This window comes from Megalops cyprinoides, chromosome 2, assembly GCF_013368585.1.
Source record: "Megalops cyprinoides isolate fMegCyp1 chromosome 2, fMegCyp1.pri, whole genome shotgun sequence".
NCBI lineage: Eukaryota > Metazoa > Chordata > Actinopteri > Elopiformes > Megalopidae > Megalops > Megalops cyprinoides.
In genome coordinates this window covers 32,451,359-32,475,744 of record NC_050584.1, presented here as the reverse complement: position 1 = coordinate 32,475,744, position 24,386 = coordinate 32,451,359, and the positions used below count along the sequence as shown (strand labels likewise).

Here is a 24,386-nt window from a genome sequence, read left to right as displayed (position 1 = left end):
TACTACCTTCCATCACAATACTCTGTTTCAGTATTGTGGCACAACAGAAATGCTGTCCCCTTCCGCTCATGACAAGCAGTCTTGCGTGTGGCATGAGACACAGGGCGAACACTGTATACAGTAGACTAGCAGCTTGCAGGTTTACACAGTATCACAACTGCCATTCCCAGTCTGTGGAGCCTTCATTTCACCAAATCTGGCCACAGCTGACAGGTCGAAAAGAATGAGTACAGAGCCTATTCCAATAATAAATACATCTGAATGAAGTGACCTCTATTTTTAAGAGAATACAGCATGGAAAGGATTGCAGGTCCACAGGAAATACTGCTCATGGGAGAAAGTGGCTGCTAATTCCTGGACTGACACCGCTTTTACCCAGTGCCTGTCTGTAATCAAAATATTCATTTGAGACAAAGGTCAAACTATTTGTCCATCACATTATGACGGTCTGGCACCAATTTCAGTCATGACGACCACACTGTAGCACCATGTCTCAACAAATTACCCTGCATTGAGCAGACGTATTGGAAAGAAACTTTTTCAGGTAGAGAGAACAAAGTATGCAGTAGCCCCACAATACAGTTCTACAGAGAAGATATCAAAAATAGTACCATGACATGCTAGAGGTTATTTCTTCCTCATCCTTGGCATTAATTTCAAGAAGCTATACATTGACATCAAAGGAATTTCACATATATAACTAACTGAATCATGACAATATAATACCCATACTTCACTTGTGAACATATACAACCTGTGGTCTTGACACACGTACTTGTACTGTATGTAACCTTTGGTTTCCAACTAAGACAAGCATGCGAAAAAACTTAGACAGAGAGAAGCAGTGGATCAAACAAGTGTTGGGGGCGGCAGTGCAGTATAGTGGTTAAGGAACAAGACTTGTAACCAAAAGGTTGCCAGCTGCTGCTGTACCTTTGGGCAAGGTACTTAACCCACAACTGCCTCAGTATATTTACAGCTATATACATGGATGACAAAAAAAACTTGTAACATGTAAGTTGCTCTGGATAAGAGTGTCTGCTAAATGCCAATAATGTAATGTGTTCATTTTGTGGTGTGATCAGATATGCCATCAGATGTTTAGCTGTTATCTGTGCTTGGTTTGTATGACCTTGAAATGTACATATGCTTGTCACAACTATTGTGGATGTAAGATGTAATGCATTTCCTTGAGACATTTCTTTTTATGTCAGTTCACCTCAGCCAAATGTCATTTCAGTGGCAAGCAAATTTCAGCCCTCACAGGAAACAGTCTACAGGGCAGGGTCTTCCAAGCAGTATCCCATAGTCTGCCTCTTCTCACAATCACAGTCCTTGGGTTGTACGGAGTACTGCCAATTCATCTGCCTTCAGTTTGCCTGCAGGACTTTTTCCATTTGGTGAACCCATCAATTTGGAAGGGAGGCAGTACCACACCTTCATGCGCATGATGGTCTAAGCACCAGGATGTGTAGTTCACTCCCCCTACTGTGTGTGTTATATAGGGCAGCTGTTTAGCATAGGTGCAGGACTGTTGCAGGTTGCACTGCTGTTGTACCCTTGGGCACAGTACTTAACCTACAATTGCCTCAGTAAATATCGAGCTGTATAAATGGATAAAACTGTAACCTATGTAGGGTGCTCTGGATATGAGTGTCTGCTAAATGAAAATAATATATAAAATATAACAAAAGCTACATGTACTCAGACAACCAATGACACTATTCAAGTGAGAACCCACAGGCTGTTGAAATTTGTGAATTTGAGGTAGTGTCACTGAAGGCAGGGTTTATTGTCTTGGTAAGAAATGATCGTTCATGATCAGAACTGGCATATCTGACAGTGGTGTAAGTCAAATACTGACATTTTGACTTGCTGTATGCACTCCTCAATTTGCAAGCTTATGGATTATGTTGAGCTGACCTTTCCTCTTGTCCTCTGGATGTGGATCCTGAAGGAAAATGTGTGGTTTGGCGTCACCCTGCAATGGACGGCTGCAGCACGGGGGCCACAATGAGCATGCCAGGTGATTTTTTTTGCTGGTATCATGTTTGCACAGATTATGTTTTACCATGTTTACCATTTATGTTTCAGAAATACTGTCCAGCTCAACTCATAAGGCAGCATTCTGAAAGTAACGTCAACCTTCTGTCCGGTTTATGTAACATGTATTAAAATAGTAGATTGCCACCAGGCCTGACTAGTCAATAACAAGTGTATGTTCAATTCAAGAGGGCTGATAAATCAAGACAGAGAATTTCACAATGTTTCACACAGAACGACAACTTCATTGTCGAGGATTCATTTCAAACACAGTGAGATAGCTCCAGGACTGAAAACAGCGTAACATCCCCCTTTACAGTTGTATTACAAGTTTTACCAATACACCAACACATAGCTGTGCCAAAACTGAAGCCTGAAGTGGGGAAAAAAAGAGGCTAAGACAGAAAGTGGTCAAAGTTCCCCTTGGGTTAACTCTTTGAAGAGGTGCTGGAAAAATGGAGGCAAAACAGGAGCGGAGGTTAGCTGCGTCTCAGGGCGTCCAGGCCAGGAGGGGGAGAGTGTGAACCTGGGAGGAAGGGGTGCTGTGCAGCAGCGATGAGGAGCAGGCGTGAGGACGTGCAGCAATGCTACAGCGGAGCCCCTGCCCTCGGCCATGGGGCTCAGGCAAAAGCAGCAGCCCCTGTTCAGCCCAAGCGCTGGGTTGAAGCCACCAGTGGGCTGAGGCTGGAGGATCAGTGTCCTCTGCTCTTACAAACACAGCCCTGCGCTTCTGTGGTTATCTCCAAAAGGCTAGGATTTATCAAAGCTCTGGGTTCAACGATAACACCATTTTCATAAAAAATGGTGGGTTTATTTTCATCACCCCAATGAGTGCATGGAATTGAATAGTTGGTAGGAAGTGGCCTAGAGTGGCAAAATGCATCATGGGAGAGTGAGATACAGTGAAGGATGTCAACATTTACAAAGATCTGTGCTAGCAACTGAACTAAGAGGTGTGAGAGAGGGATTACATATAATTATACCACGGCTTGGTTAAATACTCGTTTCTGATTGGCTGGAGGGATGTGCATTATTTCCTGAACAAATGCTCACCTTTCAAGTTCCGGTTATGAAGCAATGGCGACCACCACAGGGAGATCAGAATTTCAAACGTCAAGTCTCCCACGTACCTCGTTTGATCTACCATTTTCAATGTCAAATTTTACAATAAATGGAAACGTTCAATTTAATTTCAATAAATGAGTAAGATGTAGCTTACAGTCACCGTTTCCACATATGTACGTTTAAGATGACGGACACGAATGTAACGTTATCCGCTTCACGAGCTAAACGGACACTGTGTAGCTGGCTATATCAGAAATTTCTAGTTAGTGGGCTAAGTTACTGTAGTTTCAGTATCCAAAGCCTAGATGTCTAACATATATATTTTTTTTAATGTAGGTTAATACAGTACATTTTAAAATAATTAAATTTTAAAGCTTGGATGTGTCAAGCTAGCTATATGAATGGACTATCTTCTATGAATGTGCACATACTGTAATATATATTTTGTTCAAAAATAATAAAATAGTAGCCTAATTTAATATGAGCGCTGAATTATTTCTTTGGTAAGTAGCCGTGGTATAAGCGGAATTATACCACGGCTTGGTTAAATCCTCATTTCTGATTGGTTGAAGGGGTGCGCATTATTTCCCAGTAAATGCACGGTAATAATGCACAGCTATGAAGTAGTTCCAGTGAAAGTGGCCTTATCACCGTTCAAAATTAATACACAAGCTCATTCAACTTTACTGAAGATTCCATTTACAACCAAACAGCCTGGTGATCCCAACTGTCCTGTCAAAAGTTTTAAAAAGTACACTGCAAAATGCCCAGAAGGTGCAAACGCCCTTTATCTTCACCCATTATGGGCTCCACAAAATGTCTTGAATGACCGGGATGTCTGATATTCCAGGGAGCCAATGGGAGTTAACTTCCTCGGTAACATGATGGCCAGCATCAGCGAAGAGGCTTGTCTATCCCAACGGTATACCAACCACTGCCTAAGAAGCACTGCAGTCCACCTCCTCTCAGAAGGCGGCCTGGAAGCCAGGCACATTATGTCAGTGACGGGACACAGATGCAAGAGTAGTTTACGAAGCTACTGGGAACCATCTGTTGAGGAGAGGAAATGCTGGAGCCGGGTACTGTCATCTACAGAAACAAATGCTCACCTTTCAAGTTCCGGTTATGAAGCAACGGCGAGTCGACCACCACAGGGAGATCAGAATTTCAAACGCAAATTCTCCCACGTACCTCATTTGATCTACCATTTTTGATGTCAAATTTTATAATAAATGGAAACGTTCAATTTAATTCAATAAATGAGTACAATGTAGCTTATAGTCACTGTTTCCACATACGTACGTTTAAGATGACGGACACGAATGTAACGTTATCCACTTCACCGGCTAAGCTGTGTATAGCTGGCTATATCAGAAATTTCTAGTTAGTGGGCTAAGTTACTGTAGTTTCAGTAGCCAAAGCCTAGATGTATAACATACAGTATTTTAGTATAGCACATATTGTAATATATATTTTGTTCAAAAATAATAAAATAGTAGCCTAATTTAATATGAGTGCTGAATTATTTATTTGGTAAGTAGCCGTGGTATAAGCAGAATAAACCACTCCTGGCGGTGCAGTTCTATGGAAATAAACCATTTCAGGGTGGCTAATGGCCCCTTGGCTTTGCTGTGGGCCCGCATCACACCATCCTGTCGTGGTTTATTTCCACAGAACTGCACCACCAGTCGTGGTTTATTCCTTACATGTCAACTTCCAACTGACATGAAAAATAGATGAAGTGGGGTGAGCAGAATTCTTAAAGATAACTGATGCCAAAATGGAGCATTCAAAAACCATGAGTCCAACATTTTTAACCGGAATTTGTAAAAATGTTCACCTCGGAAGAAATTGCTCCAAGGGACATAATAATGATCTCAAGGAAAGACTATGTTATGCCAATCAGGAGGTTCTAATGAGAAAACTCATTTGATCAATCTGCAAAGTTGATTTAAATACATAAGTATTGTGGAATGTACAAAGACACAGAAGCAGCAGGTAAGAGCATTTGTGAGACTGAGTCCAGTGTATGAGGACAGAGAAGCTTTTACAGTATTAGCAGTTTAGCTATGCTTCACAATGTTGGGAGGTAATACTCTGAACGGAAATATTACTGAAAATAAATAATATAAACTAATCTGGCTCTCTTAATCAGTAGAATGAGTGCAGTGATTCCATCCTCCAAATCAAATAAATGAACTAGGTCTGATGGACAAACTGTAATGGAGGATTACTAATATTGAATCATAACTAAACATGACCTGTCGAGTAGTTCAAATGTGGTTCAAAAACCCTCTGTTACAAGTAGGAGTCCACTCAAAGCTGTATGGTGTGCACCATATTCCTTACCGGTACATTATTATTTTAAAGAATTTGTCAGAAAGAAGCCAGGTAAAAATCTTGCCTTCCAAATTTAGTAGTGAATACAAGGCCAATCTTAGACAGAGGGATACAAGTTACTTAAGGCTCACAGGCTTCACGTTTGAATCAGTATTCCTTGGGTCTGAGAAACCTCCCAACATGGCTACCAGATTTGAATGTTTCAGGGTGTGTCTTGGGCCTGTACCTGGGCCTACTATTCGTCCCACGGAGAGTATGGGGTCCACTTCGGGCTCTGCAACACAAGAGTGCGAATTTAGCCTTGAACATTACCTTAGTGACGGGAGCCCACTGCAGACATGGCACTGTACCACTACACCACTACTCCTGCAGAGCCATTCAACACAAACTTTTTCACAAAGTCAAAGCAGGTTCAGCAGTTAATTTAGTACTGTTAGTCCACCATTCATTTCCATTTTCCATTTAGAACAAAGAGGATTACTGTAACCTAAAAACTGAACCAGTTAAGTTGTGAACAAGTTAAGTTGTGGTAGGGATCGAATAGTGTTATGCTCACACTCACTGGTCTGGGAGTGTTGTTAGCCTGCTCTGACACCATTGCCCATTAAATTGAACGGATACACTTTTGTTCTATTGTGCTGGAAGTCGCTCTGGATAAAAGCCTCAGCTAAATGCATATAATGTAATGTATTGAAATTGTCAGTAAGAATACAGAAGGAAATAAGAAAGTCAGTCCACCATGCTCAGATATTTTTCTGTGATACCCTGAAAAGAGACTTCCATAATCTTGTGTGAATGAATTTGTTTGTGATTGTGTTGTAAATGTTAAATACTAGTAGATATACACTACTCACAAAAAGTTAGGAATATTTGGCTTTCGGGTGAAATTTCAGGATGAACCTAAAATGCACTATAACCTTTACAGGTGAACTTAATTTGACCTTCTCTAAACTTTTGAATGCACATGTCCAACTGTTCAATGTTTCAGTACTTTTTGCACAACTTGCTGTTCTCTAACAAGGAGTTGAACGGCAAAATTCACAACAGGTGTTTGATCCATGAATCGACCAATAAATTTCCTGGTTCAATTAGAATTGGTCTTTAAACAGTCCTCTACATCATGCTGTTCACATTTTGACATCATGACCAAGACGACACCTAACAATTGATCAATTGAAACAATTGCGAGGCTTCAAACAGGATGTTCTCAGAGGGAAGTGGCCACTAAGCTTAGAGTGTCATCAGTAGGTTGCAACAGAGATACAGAGAGACTGGAAGAGTCACAGAAAGGCATAGAAGTGGACGTCCTTTGGCCACATCCCACACTGATGACCGCTTCATTGTGAACAGTGCCCTGCGGAACCGGATGATGAATGCCACTCAACTCCAGGCACATTTAAGGGAGGTGAGAGGCACCCAAGTGTCACGTCAGACCATTCGAAAACCGTTTACATCAGCGTGGTCTGCGTGCTAGACGACCTGCAAGGGTACCTGACCACACCACCAGGCATCATCTTGCATGGGCCAGGGAGCATTTACGCTGGACGAGGGACCAGTGGCCCTCAGTGCTGTTCTCTGATGAAAGTCGATTCACGTTGAGCAGAAATGATGGCCGCCAATGATGTTGGAGACGTCAAGGAGAGCGCTATGCATCAGCCACTGTTGTCACCAGACGAGCCTTTGGTGGTGGTGGTGTTACAGTGTGGGCAGGTGTGTCTAGTCAATACAGAACTGCCCTACACTTTGTGAATGGTACAGTGACAAGCCCATACTACCTGAATAACATCATTAATCCAGTCATTGTGCCCCTGCATGAACAACACAGGCCTAATTTCATCTTCATGGACGACAATGCTCCAGCATCATTAGGGAACGGCTGCTGGAGACTGGGATACCTCAAATGGAGTGGCCTGCACTTTCTCCAGACCTGAATCCCATAGAAAACCTATGGGATCAGCTGAGTTGCTGTGTAGAGGCTCGTAACTCTGTCCCCCAGAACCTCAATGACCTGAGGGCCGCCCTTCAAGAAGAGTGGGATGCCATGCCTCAGCAGACAATAAGTCGACTTGTGAACAGCATGAGACGTCGTTGTCAAGCTGTAATTGATGTTCAAGGGCACATGACAAGTTATTGAGACATTGACATTTTTTGTTGTGGTATACCCACCACTGTTGTGGGCTTATGTTTCAATAAATTGTTTGAGATGAGGAAATCACCATTGCATGCTTCTACTTAAATGCCCTACTTTCATGATATGATATCACTGTAGCGTGAACTTTGTACATTTTCCATAAATTTCACCCGAAAGACAAATATCCCTAACTTTTTGTGAGTAGTGTATGTTTTAATTCCATTTTTTTCAATATAACTCATGGCAGACTCAACAGCCAACAGCAGAATACACATAGCATTTTAAGGTTGGATTTGAAAGTTAAAGGTAAAAGCAGTCAATTAATGAAATCTGACTGACTGAGTTACAGATCTGCTAGTGAAAACAAACTGAAGATTAGTCACAGGCTATGTTTACATTAGAGATGCCTTGTGTCATGAAGGAACAGCACAAACAGCCAGTTCAATAGGTATAATATATACGTATAAATTAGGTAGAGGCCTCAGGTTTTTTTTGACAAGTTTTACTAAACATAAATTTGCATGCGCCACCATGACAGGGCTGAAAATTTCCTTCATGATGAAATTCTGTCCACCATCATTTTCATAGGTAAGCAATTCATTGTTTCATAAAAGTATCACCAGAAAGACCGCATGATACAGATACATTTCACAAACCCTTTCGCTAATTAAATTAACATGCTCTACAATTAATATTTCAGTTAGGCTATGGCCGTATAATTCACTGAATTTTGGAATGGATTCTGCGTGTGATAGCGTGAATAACAGTATGGCTATGAAATACATAAAACTAATTCAATAACAATAAATGAATTAAAAACTATTAATTTATTTGAACTCTTTCACTTATAAAATTCATCTTGAACTTCAATGCTTGAATGTGAACAGGACATTAACACTGATTGAGAAGGTCTTTGAATTCACAACACTCTGCATCTGATAGCTAAATGTTCCCTGCTGTACAATGTTTAATGTACTGAGTCTAACACTGGCTTTTTGACATCACGCAAGGCTACTGTAAACTGATAAAATCACGGTCCTCCATACCTGAGCACAGATTCTGTGACCTGTAACCTGTTTCTGTAGACATTAACTGTATATGTAGTCTATGGTTTCAGACAGAGTCTTTGATTCATCCCTAGCGGTGAGCATTGTTCTGGAACTTTAATTGGTTGCTGTGAGATAAACAAAAGAGTCAACTTGAATAGAGAATCAATATGTAACCTTTTAGGAAGTTGAGCAACACAGGAAATTGCAGGAAACAGTTGTATTTATGAATGCTGTTAAATCATGAATGACAGTGAATTCTGATGCGATCTTTTGCTCAAAGATATGATCTTTATTTTGGATGTTCTTGACCTTCCTTCCATGACTCCTTGTTCTCCCTCCTCCTTGTAAGCCAAATGATTGTATATATATTTTTAAGTGCATCATATTTAGTCACCAATTTTTTAATAAGTCATGTGAATGTGCTGATTTTTTTAAAAATTACTGATAACAGAGTCACTACAGTGAACCTGGTGGATAATGACTGAAATACACATAAATCCCTGCGGGTTACATGGTTGAGAAAAATTAAGGGCCCTAGTGACAGGTAATTCTTAACTGTGTGCATGCTTACATTTTCTATGCTCAGCTGTCCAAGGTAAGAACCATATATTGTATATCTGAATTTGGCAGTTATTGAGTAATGGCATATGAGTAATTTAAATGTTGAAAGGCCTTTCAGGAAAGAAAACCCTTATTATTAATCTCTAGAAAGTGAACAGAAAAGAGGCTGTACACAAACAGCAGAACTTTCTGGCGCTTGTCTACCTGCTCTCAGTTTCCCTTCTGTGGCGAATGTAGGTGCGTTATCTTTATCTGCAACACAGGGGTGAAAACGAATAAGCTTTCAACAGTAACCTGATCTCAAAGAGCTACATCACAGAAATGGTCCAGATGTGATTGTGAGACATCCAATACAACCCTGAAGTCTTTCAAATGTATCTACCCAAATATCCAACCGCAGCCTTCTACTATTCCCTTATTTATCATTTCAAACCATTTTTCAAAGGACCACATACCCTCCCCATTTGCCCCCACAACCTCATTCATTGTCATTTGTCTGTTTTGTTCAAAATTGCCAGCTCCCTTGCATAACTTGCTGAGTTTGGTTAAAACAAATCCATCCAATTATTCAAATAAAAAATAAATATACAAAAATAACAAAATAAACCAAGGACAGCTGTGAAACGCAGTTGTTTTGAAGATTATATTTTGACACTACACAAACTGTTTATTTTTCATAGTACCAAATGACATAATTAAAAGAAAGGTGTAAGCAATCACAGTTCAGACAATCAAAAGATTGGTTTTGAAACACTCTCAGATTTAATATATTTTCTCACCCTTGGAGTGGAAAGGTGGAATACAATGCACTTCCAAGGTAACATATATCAGATAATTCTTGTGCTTCACTTAACTCCCAACATCACTATAAAAATGCGCTTGCAACTATTTACTGAGCAATTTAAGTTTAGTGAACACCTGCCCTATGATAAACTATGAAATGCATGTCTATGAGCAGCACGATGGCTCTCTAAGAAAACAGTGTGACATTAATTATACACTACAATTTCACCTTAACCAGTAAAGCAGTTAAAATCAGTATTGTTTATATGGTAAACATATTTAATGATTATATTACAATAAATCAAGATATTATTTTTTCCACTGTAACTGCTAAAACTACAACTGGCTGCTCAGTATTAAATTTAATGTTCAGTTTAGAGAGATGAATTTATACATATAATACACATGATTACCAGTTATGATACCTTTTGTCTGTTACATTACATTCAAGCCATGAGTTAGGTTAGAAGAAGCTAAGACTTAACCCAATTAAGACTGCAGTAATATGCCTTGATATACCTATATTGCAACTAGACCACAATATTGAATTAAATACAGTGTGTAAGCAATGCTTTGCATGTAATAATTTCAGAATTCAGTTTTGTCCTCCTTCCTTGCATGAATTGACATTGACACCAGGCTTTATTTTAATATTGTTACAATTAATCCAATTTTTACACAGTCAATTTCAGAAAGTGATGAAATCACATAATTAGAGAAACTGAGGACAGGATACATCTACAGACTTAGATTCACTGCAGCAGAATACAGCTACAGCACTCAGCATTACTGTAGCAGAAAGTACTATTTCATATAGGTCTCACCAGATGTCCACAACATTCCATGTACTTTATCTGTAAATTTACAGATGAATTTGCGTCACACAAATACTCACGAAACTAAGACCATCAGACCTCTGTCTTACAATCTTAAAACCTTGTAATATACCTTAATTTTCATTTAGGCAAAACATATCGCATATAGACTTAGGCCAACTATACGTAAATGGGCAAAAAGAAATCCCTTTATTTATTCGGTCAAGACAGGTCAGTCCAGTGTCTTTCAAAAATCAATTTCACTTTATACACATTTGGGCCAAGAATCCATTTTATGCCACTTGAAGGCCAATTACCAGCTCTGAAAGGATAAGACTCATATAAATCTGGCCAAGCTCTAATGGTCCTTGTAGAAAGGCCTAGTGGGGTGTAGAACAAGCTGTTAGATCAGGATGAGGACCATTTGAACTGGTACAACAAACGTTACACAGGGGAGCGCTCCACTCCAGCAGCAGCACAGAGAGGGAGGACGGGGGGATTTCACTTCGGGGATCTGACAGATTTATTGCAATGTTGGAGCAGTGCATTGACCCCACATAAGTCTGCCAGGAGGCTCAAGGTACAGAGAAAGGTTACATGGAACTAATCTAGGGTTGTTTACTTCTTTTTAAAATAACTAGGCCATTTTCATATCAAGACTGTGATCTGATTGGCTGAAGCAGGGCGGCCATCCAGGCGCTGTTCTTCCATCCCTTTTATGAACTCTGTATCTGACCTGCATCGGTAGTTAGCAGTGCACAGACGTATCTGCGAAATTGTTTTCAAATGCTGATATGCCTGAGGTACAGGAATAATTTCTCCTTTGAAATATGTGTATTTTCACAGCACATAGAGGAAGGGAGAAAATAACAAGAGTATGCGAGAGTAGACAAGAAAAAAGGAGAAACTGAGAGGGGAAAGGACACACTGGCTGCAAACCCAACTGTACAGCAGCATCTATCCACATGTCGGTCTTTTGTGTGTTCCCCACATGATGTCATGTTCAGAGAGGGGAACAAACAGGTTCTACTTCTCCATATATTAGAGCAGATCAACACTTGTTAAATAATCCAATCAGATGGATGCGTAAACACAGCCACGGTTTTTACTGCCCCTCAAAAAGTGAAAAGATGTAAAGTTGAAGTTGTGACTAAATTTTCCATACAGATTTGAAGACTTCCTTGACACGGATGTTTCCAAATGACAGAAAAACTAACATCCCTCACTCAGCCAAGCATGGTATGTGGGACTAGACCACCTCAGTTTTCACAGCACATCTTAAAGTGTGGCTCTAAATCACTGCACTGAGAGGAGGTGTACTTGTGAAATGTTCACATCCAACCACACCCAATTCTATACATGTTCATGTCAACAAGTGTTAAAAAAGACCTCTGAGACACAACTGAAAGGAAAGGCAATGCTTGAATCTCATACTGGCAGTGAAGTCTATGGCTAGAGGAGAGAAGAAAAGAAAAAAAAACTGACTGAAGAATCAAAAACTTCAGAGAGCTTTTATTGCCAACAAACGTTTGAAGAATCGGGTGCAGACTCAACTAGAAAGCTCAAATGTGTGAACAGTAGAGCAATGCCACCCATCTCAATGTATCATCTCAGAGCTTTTAAATGCGTGCTAAATAGATCTGAATGGATTGCATCTCTTGGCGTGCAATATGGAATAATGTTCTCTTACGTACTTTATCCATGCATGAGAGATAGAAATTAGCCTAATTAGTGGAGAGACTTGTTCATGGTTCAGCTGTAGTTTCACCTCATCCTAAACAGAATGAAATAAGAGGGTACCAACAGATTTCTTGATTGCACCAGAGAGAATCTCTAATATCAACCTAAAGGTACTTCAGAGGGAAATTACACAAGAATGGCAGTTTAATGCATGAAGGGAGATCCAAACTCTACAGTTTGTCTCCACATCTTCACTAAGGCTTTTAGCAAATAAATCCCGTGGTATGACACCAGGGTACTATTATTCCACTACACCAACACCCAGTTTATTAAAATGAGACAGTCCTTCAAGAGTCTTGAAAATTATTTGTATAAAGCCTCCAAAGACATAGCTGCCGAGTGAGACAGCACTTCAAAGACCTGGATATATAGTGTCTTTTTGTGTATACAGAACTAGTTAATCCTGGATTATTGTCAGCACCATCTATGTTGATACTAATCACACAAACAGTTTGACTGAAGGAGGACTGTGCTCATGCTCCCACAGTATGAGTAAACTGGACCCAGTCACAAAGCTGTTTTGGGAAACGCTGCAGAGAATGAGATTAAAAAGAGGCAGCCTAAGCCTTCTTCGTGCTAACACTCTCTCAATTATTATTGGGTCCTGAATACGAATGATTTGATACTTTGAACTGATATGCAACCTACCACAGATACAACCCCAAATACACTATATGGCCAAAAGTATGTGGGCACCTGACCATCACACCTATATGAGCTTACTGGTCATCCCATTCTAAAACCATGGGCATTAATATGGAGTCCCCCCCTTGCAGCTATAACTGCCACTGGTGTTCCTCCACACCAAACTCGCCAAACCATGTCTTTATGGACATTGCTTTGTGCAAAAAAAAACAGCTTATGTAGGCGACGGTATCAATAATAGTAGGGCTACAAAACATTTCAAAGCCAAATTTGGAAATGAATATATGACGTTAGCTTGTATTGGTGTTATTCTCAAGCATTTTTATTTTATTTTTATAGCAAGCTAAGGTTTCTATGTATGTAATGTTTATATGTGTAATTTTGAAAAAATTACCCCCGGGCAACAACATTGACAAAACCTAAACACCAACACTGGCCCCCACACCACTATTTTTCAAATCCTGGTTATGGCCATGTGCGTGGTCCACCGCTTTGTGGCTGAGCTGTTGTTGCTCCTAGACACTTCCACTTGACAATAATAGCACTTACATTTGACTGGGGCAGATCTAGCAGGGCAGAAATTTCGCAAACTGACTTGTGGCAAAGAGGGCATTCTATGATAGTGCCACATTTAAAGTCACTGAGCTCTCCAATATGATCCATTCTATTTCCAAGGTTTGTCTATGGAGATTGCATGGCTACGTGCTTGATTTTATGCACCTGTTAACAATCGGTGTGGCTTAAACACCTGAAGTCAATAATTAGAGGGGGTGTCCACATACTTTTGGCCATATAGTGTATATCACTTTTCATAGAGGGCTTTTTCTACGGAATTAATTCTGCATTGAAAGCACCTATTCTTAAAATCACTATTTGTACAAGGAACTAAAAATTTCCAGTTCTAACATGTATCAGTACCCCTAAATCACTTGTTGTGCCTATAAATGAAGTCCCTAATTATAAGACACACAGAGATCTAGGGTTATTGAATATTATTTGGTTCCAATTCACTATGTAGGAACAGGTCTTCACTTGTGAACACAGTGTCCAAAATCACAGCTCTTGTTAGTACACAACATAATTCTCGGTGATTTCTGAGCATGTATATGTCTCATCTGACCAATCAGATTGGAACAAGTCTGCAATATCTTGCAAGCTTTGTGAAGTTCATGAGCACAAACACAATATAAAACTCAGCATGAAGTTCAGAAGCACTGAGTAGCTCTTTGTTGGATAAAACAATGTTTACTGCTAAAAACACCAGCATGTTTCTGCCAATGTCTCCTCCAGGGTAATAAAAGCTTAAAGTAACTGTTTGCTTTGTGAGACAAGTTAGTCCACAGCATCTTGAACGTGGCCTTTTAAAAGAGGCAACCTTTCTCTGTAGGTCAGGATTAGAAAAGACAGCTATCTAGTTACAGTCTTACATGCAATAATAAAAAGTTTCATGAGAAATCTACCTAATAATCGAATCTAAATTTAATAATAACTGGACTAGACCTACACAAGTCCCTAACCTTTCTTATGGCATATTGTCTTCCCTCTTCTTCATCTCAACATTAGTGGCGTAACGGACCGTAGTTGATCTATGATCCGTACGGATTCCCCCCCACAGTTCGGCACGCATGTGAACCGCAGATTAATTGCAAAGTGAAATACAGTTTAAAAAGTAACAGCGGTAGTAAATGTAATAATTCCCTAAATCTTGATGCAGAGTTGCAGTGAAAAGATACAAGCGCCATTTTAAAAACCAGCAACCTTACTTAGCAGAAGCGTTGCGAAGACGAAGGCTGCGTCCGAAATCGCTCACTCGTTCACTCACTCACTATTCACAGTCATACTATAAATTAATAATTTTCTGGATATGTTTGCAAGTTTTATGTTTGCAAGTTTATTCGAACATTTGTATGAACATCTTTGTGTCTAACTGTGCCAGCTAGCTAACTAAGTGACTAGCTAGTTGCAATAACCTGCTAGCTAGATAATACCATTACCTATCTAGCTATCACTAGCTAACTTAATGAAAGAACTCGCACACAGCTTCATCTGTTCAAATGAGTTGAAACTAACGTTAGCTAGCTAGCTGGCAGTTACGTCCAACGATCAAGTGTACAATGTATATATGCACTATATAGTGAATAGGGAGCGATTTCGGACACAGCCGAAGAACAGCAGAACAAGCGCTCATATTGCACTTTAATTTAACAATTGAGTATTGAATATTTTATTTTAAGGTTTAATTTAATTATTGGACATCTTGAATGTTGTTTTCATTTAAGACCATGGGCAAACGTTCCTTGCTTTAAGTGCTCTTTAAGTAATAAATGGAAAGCAAAGTTATATTTGTCTCCGTTTTTTTTTTTTTTTTTCTGATCCGAAAAATGATCCGATCCGTGACTAAAAAACCGTGATACGATCCGAATCGTGAGTTTTGTGATCCGTTGCACCCCTACTCAAAATATTAAAGTGCTTTACAACTATTATAAATATGACTAAAACTCCCAATGCTAGACTACAAAAAATACTGCACAAACCTCCCCTGGCCACCCAATGGAAAAAAAAAATCTCCTCATTGCCTTTTCAATAAAATGAATGGGGGGTCTCTTTTGTCTCTTTTCTAGCTGGTTGGAGCAGACATCAACATGCTTAAAAATCATCCCTTTTGTGTATGTTAACATAATCAGAATGTTGCTTACCCTGTTGACATAAAGCATGCTCATAGTTAGCCACGTCAGGCAAAATAATATCCTGAGTAACTACTGATTTAAAAGTACAATTTTTCAAGAGTAAGGTTTATGATCTGCACATAAAAATTGTGATTTACAAATATTATTACTATATTAATACAAAATTCACCCCATGTGTTTCTTTTGCAACAAAGTAGTAATTTGAAACAGAGTACTAAAATTCATCAGAATATTTCACCAAAAGCAAATTCCTGATAATAATAAGCATAATCCTTCCAGCAGAAAAATTCCCATCAGTTCAGAGAGGTACGAGACTCGAATCATGCCAGCCCAGATCCAGGCTTGAATCCAAGAGCATTTTGTAGTGCGCAAAAGATGAAGGTGCAGCACAGTATAGCATGAAAATGCCATATTAGTGATAGTCAGTTATTTCCATCCAAAAGAAATGATCTAATAAAAGACACGCCTGATGGGTGGACTGGTTTCAAATTCATTATATGCTGAAACATTGGGGGAGAGGCACCAGTCACACAGGCCTGCTTGTGCTTTCACAAATGACTCCACATACTTAACAGCAATGCATCCATTTCAGACAACACTTAAATTTCTTATTTTCATTGGCATCAGTTAAAATGCTCTCTTTGAAGTGATGTCCCATAGCAGAAGTTTTCATCACCAGAGGCTCAGGGAGCAACATGGCTTTGGAGTAAATTCAGCTTCAAACCATCATGAGCTCCAGTAATCAGACCTTCAAGAATTAAACAGTAACCACCCATACAGATCAACAACATCATTTACAATGAAATAGCAGAGGGAGGCTAGGATACCTTAAAGTACACTGGACATATTTCTTAAGCACTCAGTTTATATGACTTGGTCACAACCAGTGTTTTAATGTATAGCAATTGAGTTAAGAATAACAACAATTGACCCAAACCAGAAAGCAAAATTTATATAGGCCTAAATGAAACTAATTCTGATAAGAAATTAAGGCAAAAACCAATGGCACTATTTGAATCAGCATTTGAAGCAACAACAATGATTTGTAGAAAAGGGTTAACTCAAGCCATAGAGGAGAGTAAACTTTCAAACATCCTTTCTCCAAGGAACTTCAAAGGTGGCCAATTACTGGACTCTTCTGCATAGATATTAAGGACCTCTAGCTTGTGTTCCAGTAATTATAATACGGATGCCTTTCAACTGACAAGTACAGAGTACATAACATATTGCCATACTTACATAATGTCAAGGTGTGAGTCACACAAGTGCATGTCCCACTTCTACTTGGACCAACACACAAAGCATACCAGCTGTAAGGACAGCAGAACTTGCCATGGATACAGAAGAGTAAATCTAAAGCTGAAGTACACCGGAAATCATAACAAATCAGAGATTAAACTGGGAGAAATAGTAAATACACTTAACTAGTCCTTTTAACTGTAGACACAACCTCAAAATGTTTTGAAAGACACCTTAGCCCTTGCACTTAGTGAGCTTGCTAGTTACTTTCTAGTTTAGAGGCTAGCTCATTATATATGCCCATATGACATCTTAAATGCCAGGAAATGCCACTTATGAAATGATAGGAGACAACTGACAGGATGGACTCTGCACCTACAGTGGTATCTACTCCCTAATATTAGTACAGGCTAAATATTTAGGATGCTGGAAGCCCTGGTGCAGACACTGCATAACTGCTTCAGATTCTTCTCCTTGTATCAGAAGAGTGAGAGCAGTCCACCCAGGTTCCTCAGTTTCCATAATGTCCCCGTTTATGCTTCCCCTGATAGATGTTTAGATTTTTGAATGGAGGCCAGACACCTACCTCTGTAAACATGGGCCTACATTTACGAAACAAGCACTGGGTTTAGGAATGCCAGCTATGTCTGGAATACCCTCCGCATTGTATTAATGTAACCTGTTTGATCTATCAGCCCAAGCCTAAAGACTGCGCTGCCTCCTATTTTCGCCCCTCTTCGCAGCCCGCAAGCTCAAATCTTGGGACAGTGAGAAGGTGAACACACAACTGAGTACACAGGAAGTAACAGCAAACCAGCCAAGCAGACATCCACAAAAAGTCAGACTCTGTTTGTGATTTGTGAGAAGGTGGTGTGACCAATTGTGTGCTTTACAGAAAGAAAACAACTTATTTTTTGTTCACTTCACAAAAACAGAATGTTTTAGACTCAGATGTTATCAGGCTTAGTATGATTGTAAAAACTAGAAGAAGACTCAGTGGTGATCTGGCATGCAGACCCAGCAGTTGAGAGGTTGCACGACTACAGACAATAATCTGAATCAAACTCTCCTTTTAATGATTCTACCTCACCCTCTAGTGGTGGGAGATTTAATTAAAAGTAAAATTCAGCACAGTCAGGTACAATTAAATACGCACACCTCCATTCTCCTCAATGGGCCTCTTTTTAGATTGACATTGGATTCAGCCATAAATAGCAGACTGATATAGCCCATACCACACAAAAAGGAAAATGACATCTAAGCTTTTCTATTGATGTAGGTGGACATCTCTCATTTCAAAATTTCAAATAAGCCTGTGGAATATTCCTCATAAACACAATACCACGGGGATCTGCCACGACAGACTGCAATGCTGTAATGCTTGATGAAAGTATCAGTAATGAATATGCTCTTAATGCAATGGCATGCATCTTGAAATACAGTATACAAAAGTTCTTAATTGTGCCCAAAAAAAGTTATTTGGTTCTCATGTCCTAGTCCTGAAAACACTATGAAACAAAATGAATTCTGTACATATAAAGAGAGCAGTTCGGTCTGGAAAGCCTGACTACTTTGCTGACACACTATGTATCCTCTATGGTCCGTTTCCCTTTTTGTCGTTTTTTTTCCCCCCCTTCTTATTTTGGCTATATGTTCTTCCAGGCAACCTATTCTCCTATTTGTGTGTTGTAATCGGCTTTCACCTTGTGTACAAAAATAATGACATAAAAGACTTGTAGCCATATATTTTACAGTTTTTGTTGTCATCGAAACCATTTGAGATCACTATATTTGCGGAGCTGGTCTGCACAGTGTGCTCCATATTGTCTGTATATAATTCCCCTAGCTCCCCCACCTGGTGAAACACAATAAAAACTAACATGAACCAAAAGGTAATTAACAATTGTGAGGGATCCACACAGGGTTATTTGGCTGAACTGAATCTTGCCTTCAAACAGAAAATGATTAAATCATTTCCCACAGAAAATAATTTAACTTGATACAATACTTAAAGGGCACCTTGGGTGGCTCTGTGAGGAAAAAAGTCCACAGAAACCTCCAAACATTCACAAATGTGCCTTTCTAGACAGGTGCTTCCCAATAAAATAAACAAGACTCAACTTATAGTTAGACATATACAGTATATTACAATACATTATTGTCATATGTTAAAAGGCAATTGTGAACTACTGCATAATATTTTAGAATTCAGCCTCAGATGCTGTTTAAAACAAACGTTTGTGCACATCTAGATTCATAACTGAAAGTACCATGATAAAAAATGACAAAAAGAGCCATTTGTACATGCCTGTTTGAAGATGCTTCTGTCACTACATATGAGTGCTTTATGTATCTTGGCTTTTTCTTTTGGGGTTCTCTTCTTTTTCTCTGCATTCTCTTTTTCTAACTACATAGCTCCTATTGTGCCAATATTTAATTTGAGAACTGAGACAAAAGTTTGTTATTTTAAACTGTGTTAATTAGTATTATCATTTCTGTGGGTAACATCCAAAAAAAAAACAGCTCTCTTCAACCCTCAAGAGAAACAGCCAACAGCTCTTTGCAGGTACATACTTATTTCCAGTCTGTGTTAGGTACAGGGCAGTTTGTAGTGGCATTTTGTTGGAATAAAGCCCCCAGGGCTCTAGTATGCCAACGTAAATTCCACTTACAGCACAATGTACCCTGATGAAGGCATCATGCCTGGTCATATTTGAAAACATGACTGTGTAGGCTCTGGGTATTACAGCAGAACAGCTGAACCTTACAGGTCCCCCAGAGCTGCAGTACCGGTCACACAGCAATGCTTTTCCACTGTGAAGCCAACGTAGCACATGAGTAACTCTACCCATGGAATTACCAATATTCAAAGGGCTACTCACGTGGCTTCTGTCCCCACACGCGGAAGTGCAGCTTCCCCGAAGAATAGTAGAGGAATCCTAGGACCAGCATGGGACACAAGCCCAAAAGCAGGTTGCGTGTAGGCCTCATGATGCTCATCTTTCACATGGTACCGTCCAAACTACATCACCTGTGGAGGAGGGGGAGGTGGGTAAATAAACTGAAGGATAGAGATACACATTTTGATTATGAGTTTACTTACTCTGTCTGTGATAACAGTCCATTTGATAGGAAAGATGCATATGATGACTTGAGTGATTCTGCCATAAGATACTCTGATAAGGGACACTGAAAGCCTCCCTGACCAGCCTTCAGCATACAGAAGAAAAAAACACAACAAACCTTATTCCATATGGACTATTGATGTGAAATACAAACGGTTTTTTCCATTAAATGTATTACTCAAAATACTCCTTTAAGGGTCACTGAGTATTTATGCTTTGCTGTGAATCATTGTGTTTAAATAATATTTCTGCAATCCTGAAAACAATATAACTTAATAAGCGTCTATAACAGCTCTATATCAAATCGGCAACAGTAGATGCATTTCACCTTGCTGTTTGCTCATGGAAGACAAAAAAGAGCAGTTGAAATAGATACATATTTCCTGAAAATTACAGTAGAAGAGGGAGGACTCAGTATTGAGGATATCTGCCGAAACTTCCTTTACATGAATTTGCAAATCTTTGTTTTCCTTTAAAATCAGGTCATAAAATAACTCCTGGAAATAACTTTTTGTATGGGTAGCACTTTTAACCCACATACTATAACCTGCATGTGCTTGTGATCCCTGAAGTTACTGTACACTGTAAATTATGGTATACAGTATGTGCAAGAGTGGATGATGAGTGTTTCACAGGGATAAGTGGCTTTGGAATTAATATTTATAAAACAGTATAAGTATGCTTAGGTTTTCACTCATGGTAACGTTCTGCCTCACCTGTCCCAATAACGCATTTCAAACCACTGGATATCAATGAGGCATTCTTTACGGCGGATCATAATCATGCGGTCACATAATAACATAATTGTTTACAATATTTAAGATTTCTTTGGTAGTTACACCCAAAAAACACCTCCTGAAACGGCGCTGCGTGCAGGTCTTGATATCATCCCCGCATAATATTTAAGTGTAAGAAGGAATGATTCGTATCATGTGTATGAAGAGACCATAGCCTAGTCTAAATACGCAATACTGGCCGGTAACGAGCTACCGAATGAGCCATTGTGTCAGCTGCAGCCCTGGATCTTCTGAAGCAGGCCTGCGTACTACGCGCTATTTTTCCTCAACGTTTTTGTCTTGGTCTGACCGAAAATCAACTCCATGTATGTTAAGGAAGTGCATTTAACAAGAACATAACGTAGCTTTGCACCGCTGCAAAGGCGACCAAAACGTGTTTGTGAGGGTTAAAAGATGAAACACACCTAAATAACTAACCAGAAGTTGTTTATTGTGTAAAAAATCGATTTTTAGTTATACCAATCTACCGGTATCATTCCTTGAGGTATAAGGTATCATTCGCCTAGATGCAATTATGAGATAATTCGTGAGTGTCAAAGCTGGCAGAAAATAAATATATCCGTAAAAAAAAAATAATACATATCTAGCTATGTTCTTGACCCCGTCACCTTGAAAATACCATGATGCAATTTATAGAATTTACTGAGCGCAATTTCATTTGACCATCTGCAGTATATTGCACTGACACAACTGCAAGTTCGACCATTTACCAAAGATCCAGAAGTAGGATTAATTTTATTCCACGGCTTTCTCTATTTATCAGTTGAATGTTACTTCGGTTTTACACAAGGTCCCCTGTTTTATCCATTTTGTTTAGACTATTTTATAAATATCTGTAAGATGTGGAGAAATTTGATGATTGTGTTTTCGAAAAACATGCCGCTTCTGTGTGTATTTTAGTAGTAATGTTAGTGCCTATTATAATTTATGTTTACCCTAGTTATTTGATCCAAGAGTTGTTACCTGAATATTGGCATTTGTCATTAGATTAGCAAGGGCACGACTAGCCTACATTTTGGGGCAAGTATGAAATGTGCTCTCACCCGTCATGCTGACACTGATAGCACTTACCACAGATAAGCTTGTGCGCTGAAGGTACATTTCGAAATAACTCACAGCACTAGGTTGAATAATATGTTCATGTAGAATAATCTTTCATTCACCGTTATTCATACAGTTCAGCCAACGCTGGTTTACTTATTTCCAAATTCCATAAGTTAGATACGTCAGGTAATCATAGCTGCTCTGTTTCAGCTGCGAAACGTGCAGCTGATAATTTGGTCATCAGCAGACTGCTCTTTCTCACTTTCCCCTAAAGACTAATTTATGCTGCGGCACTAAACGTCATAATAAATGACATAACTGCAGTTTCTGAAGTATTTGCAGGACACATGAACAGACATACTGATACTAGCGAGCTTCAATAACAGCGACCAGTAAGGTGCAGTACAGCTCATCTAAATAAATATTACACACCGAGCTAACCTTAGCTATACATGTACAAGACAGCGACAATAAAGCTAACGCAGCTAACTAAATGAAACAAATGAGGACAACATCTGAAAGTATTATCAAGATAAAACACATATTTCCAATTTATCTAGCTAGGACTTCTCTAAAAAGCCGTTATCTTGTGATATGACTAAGCTAACGTTAAGAAGCAGGCTGCCTGCTTAACGGTAGATGGTCATCATAGCCTAGCCGACTAGGACAGCAAGAGAAGAACGAACTATAGACATAATTTGCTCATTAACTACAAAATCAAACTAATTTCACTAATTAGTCTGCGAATAGCATGCCATTTAACAAGCCGTTTTTTGTTTGCTATACAGTTCACACGCGTAAGTTGACGTTAAAGACGAAACGAGCATAGTTTGGAATGTGTGTACAAGCCTAGTACAGTTAACTAGACTTGGAAGCTGTACCAGGCTAGCCCTATAACGGTAATATTATAGGACTTTATTTCGGGTCATAATGATAGGAAACAGCCGAGGACTCGTGGGGTCAGGGCCGTGTGTATAAAATAAAACAGCAGTTGATAATGCGGGGTAAAATGTAGCTAGCTAGTTAGCTAACTGCGGCTAGCGACCATCAATGTTTCAATTCCCAAATGTTGTCTTACCCTTCACTTCGAGATGTCGTTTTCCACAGCGGAAACGAAATTTAAGTCCAGCACTGCAGTCGTACACAGTAACGTTACATTTAGGTATTCTGACAAACAGCGAGCCATTCAGCTAGCTAGCGTACTGTTATTTTTGTTGTCACCATTTTTGGTAGCCTGCTAACTAACATTACCCCTACACAAGTGCAGACACTGCCCCATCTAGCTAGCCAGCAGAACTATGGAACTTCTCGCTTTCGCTTCCTGTTCAGGTTCCAGAGAATGTTAAAAGCAAAGTGTTCCTTGAGGTAAAAAATGTTGTTGACCACGCTGCGGCTTCCTTCACGATTTCTCCGTTAAAGTTTTATCCTAAGGTCCGGCATACAGTTTATCTTTCTATAAACTGTCTGTCTTGCTTGCTTTACTAGCTATAGTTTTGGGAAGCCCCCTCATCAGTTTTGTTATGCAGTAAACTGAAGTCATTAATCCCGACTCAAAATTCTCCAACAGTTTTGACAGCCTCTCTGAAGAGTAGATGTTTACAATGATGTCAGCTCGTTAATGTTCTTTTTTCTTTATTTGTTTCGGTCTGTTGTCTCGCACCTAGCTGGCTATTCACACGTCTTTCCTTGTAAGATGTTACACATCCATTCTATCCATAGTAATGAAGCACAATAGTAACAGGCAGACTTAATCGGACGGTTGAATCAAATCCTCTCGTTGTGCTTGTTCTCGCTCTGCTGAACTGGAGCAGTGGGATGTCTCCGATGTAGCGCATGCATTTTAACAGCATACAACTGTATTAATAACCAGTTTAATTTTTTTGCATGAATAAAAACAGATGCAGAAAACATGCGTCCCCCCACACACACTTGTGTCAAATTAATTTGATAACATGTCTAAATAAACTTGGATTTTTATTAGCATAGCACCAATAAAAAACGCTCATTGACCCACCACACCACTGTTGACTCTAGGCAGACATACCCTGTCGGTTGTTGGACAGATATTGTTACACTAGTTACGAGACTGTTCTTTTCTTTTTCTATATTTGGTCGGACTGAACCTCCACGTTTTCTGCGTTCAGCTCTCTTAAGTTTCCATAGCACTTCCACAGGACTGAGAGCACCAAATTGTTGTCTTTAATTACACGAATCTTCAAATGATCAATGCCGGATCTGGAATGTGGTAACAATTTGTATTAGGCAGGTGTATTTGATGTCTGAATCTGCCGTAAAGTGCAGAGTAATCTATCAACACTGTAT

The 24,386-nt window shown here is 39.4% G+C and overlaps 1 protein-coding gene across 2 annotated transcripts in view; it reads right to left on the bottom strand.

The window, feature by feature from the left end:
• The window catches only part of LOC118772440 (CMP-N-acetylneuraminate-beta-1,4-galactoside alpha-2,3-sialyltransferase-like), a 75,989-nt gene extending 52,161 nt beyond the window's left edge, over positions 1-23,828 (bottom strand). The window contains exons 1-3 of one of the 2 annotated variants that reach the window (XM_036520765.1): positions 23,143-23,828; positions 19,981-20,129; positions 5,675-5,722 (exon numbers count right to left, since the gene is read on the bottom strand). In XM_036520765.1, the coding sequence (XP_036376658.1) occupies positions 5,675-5,722; positions 19,981-20,098 (166 nt within the window). In that variant the 5' untranslated portion in view covers positions 20,099-20,129; positions 23,143-23,828. The remainder of the gene's footprint in view (positions 1-5,674; positions 5,723-19,980; positions 20,130-23,142) is intronic. The other variant, XM_036520766.1, reaches the window with a different exon arrangement.
• Between the last annotated feature and the right edge of the window lie 558 nt (positions 23,829-24,386).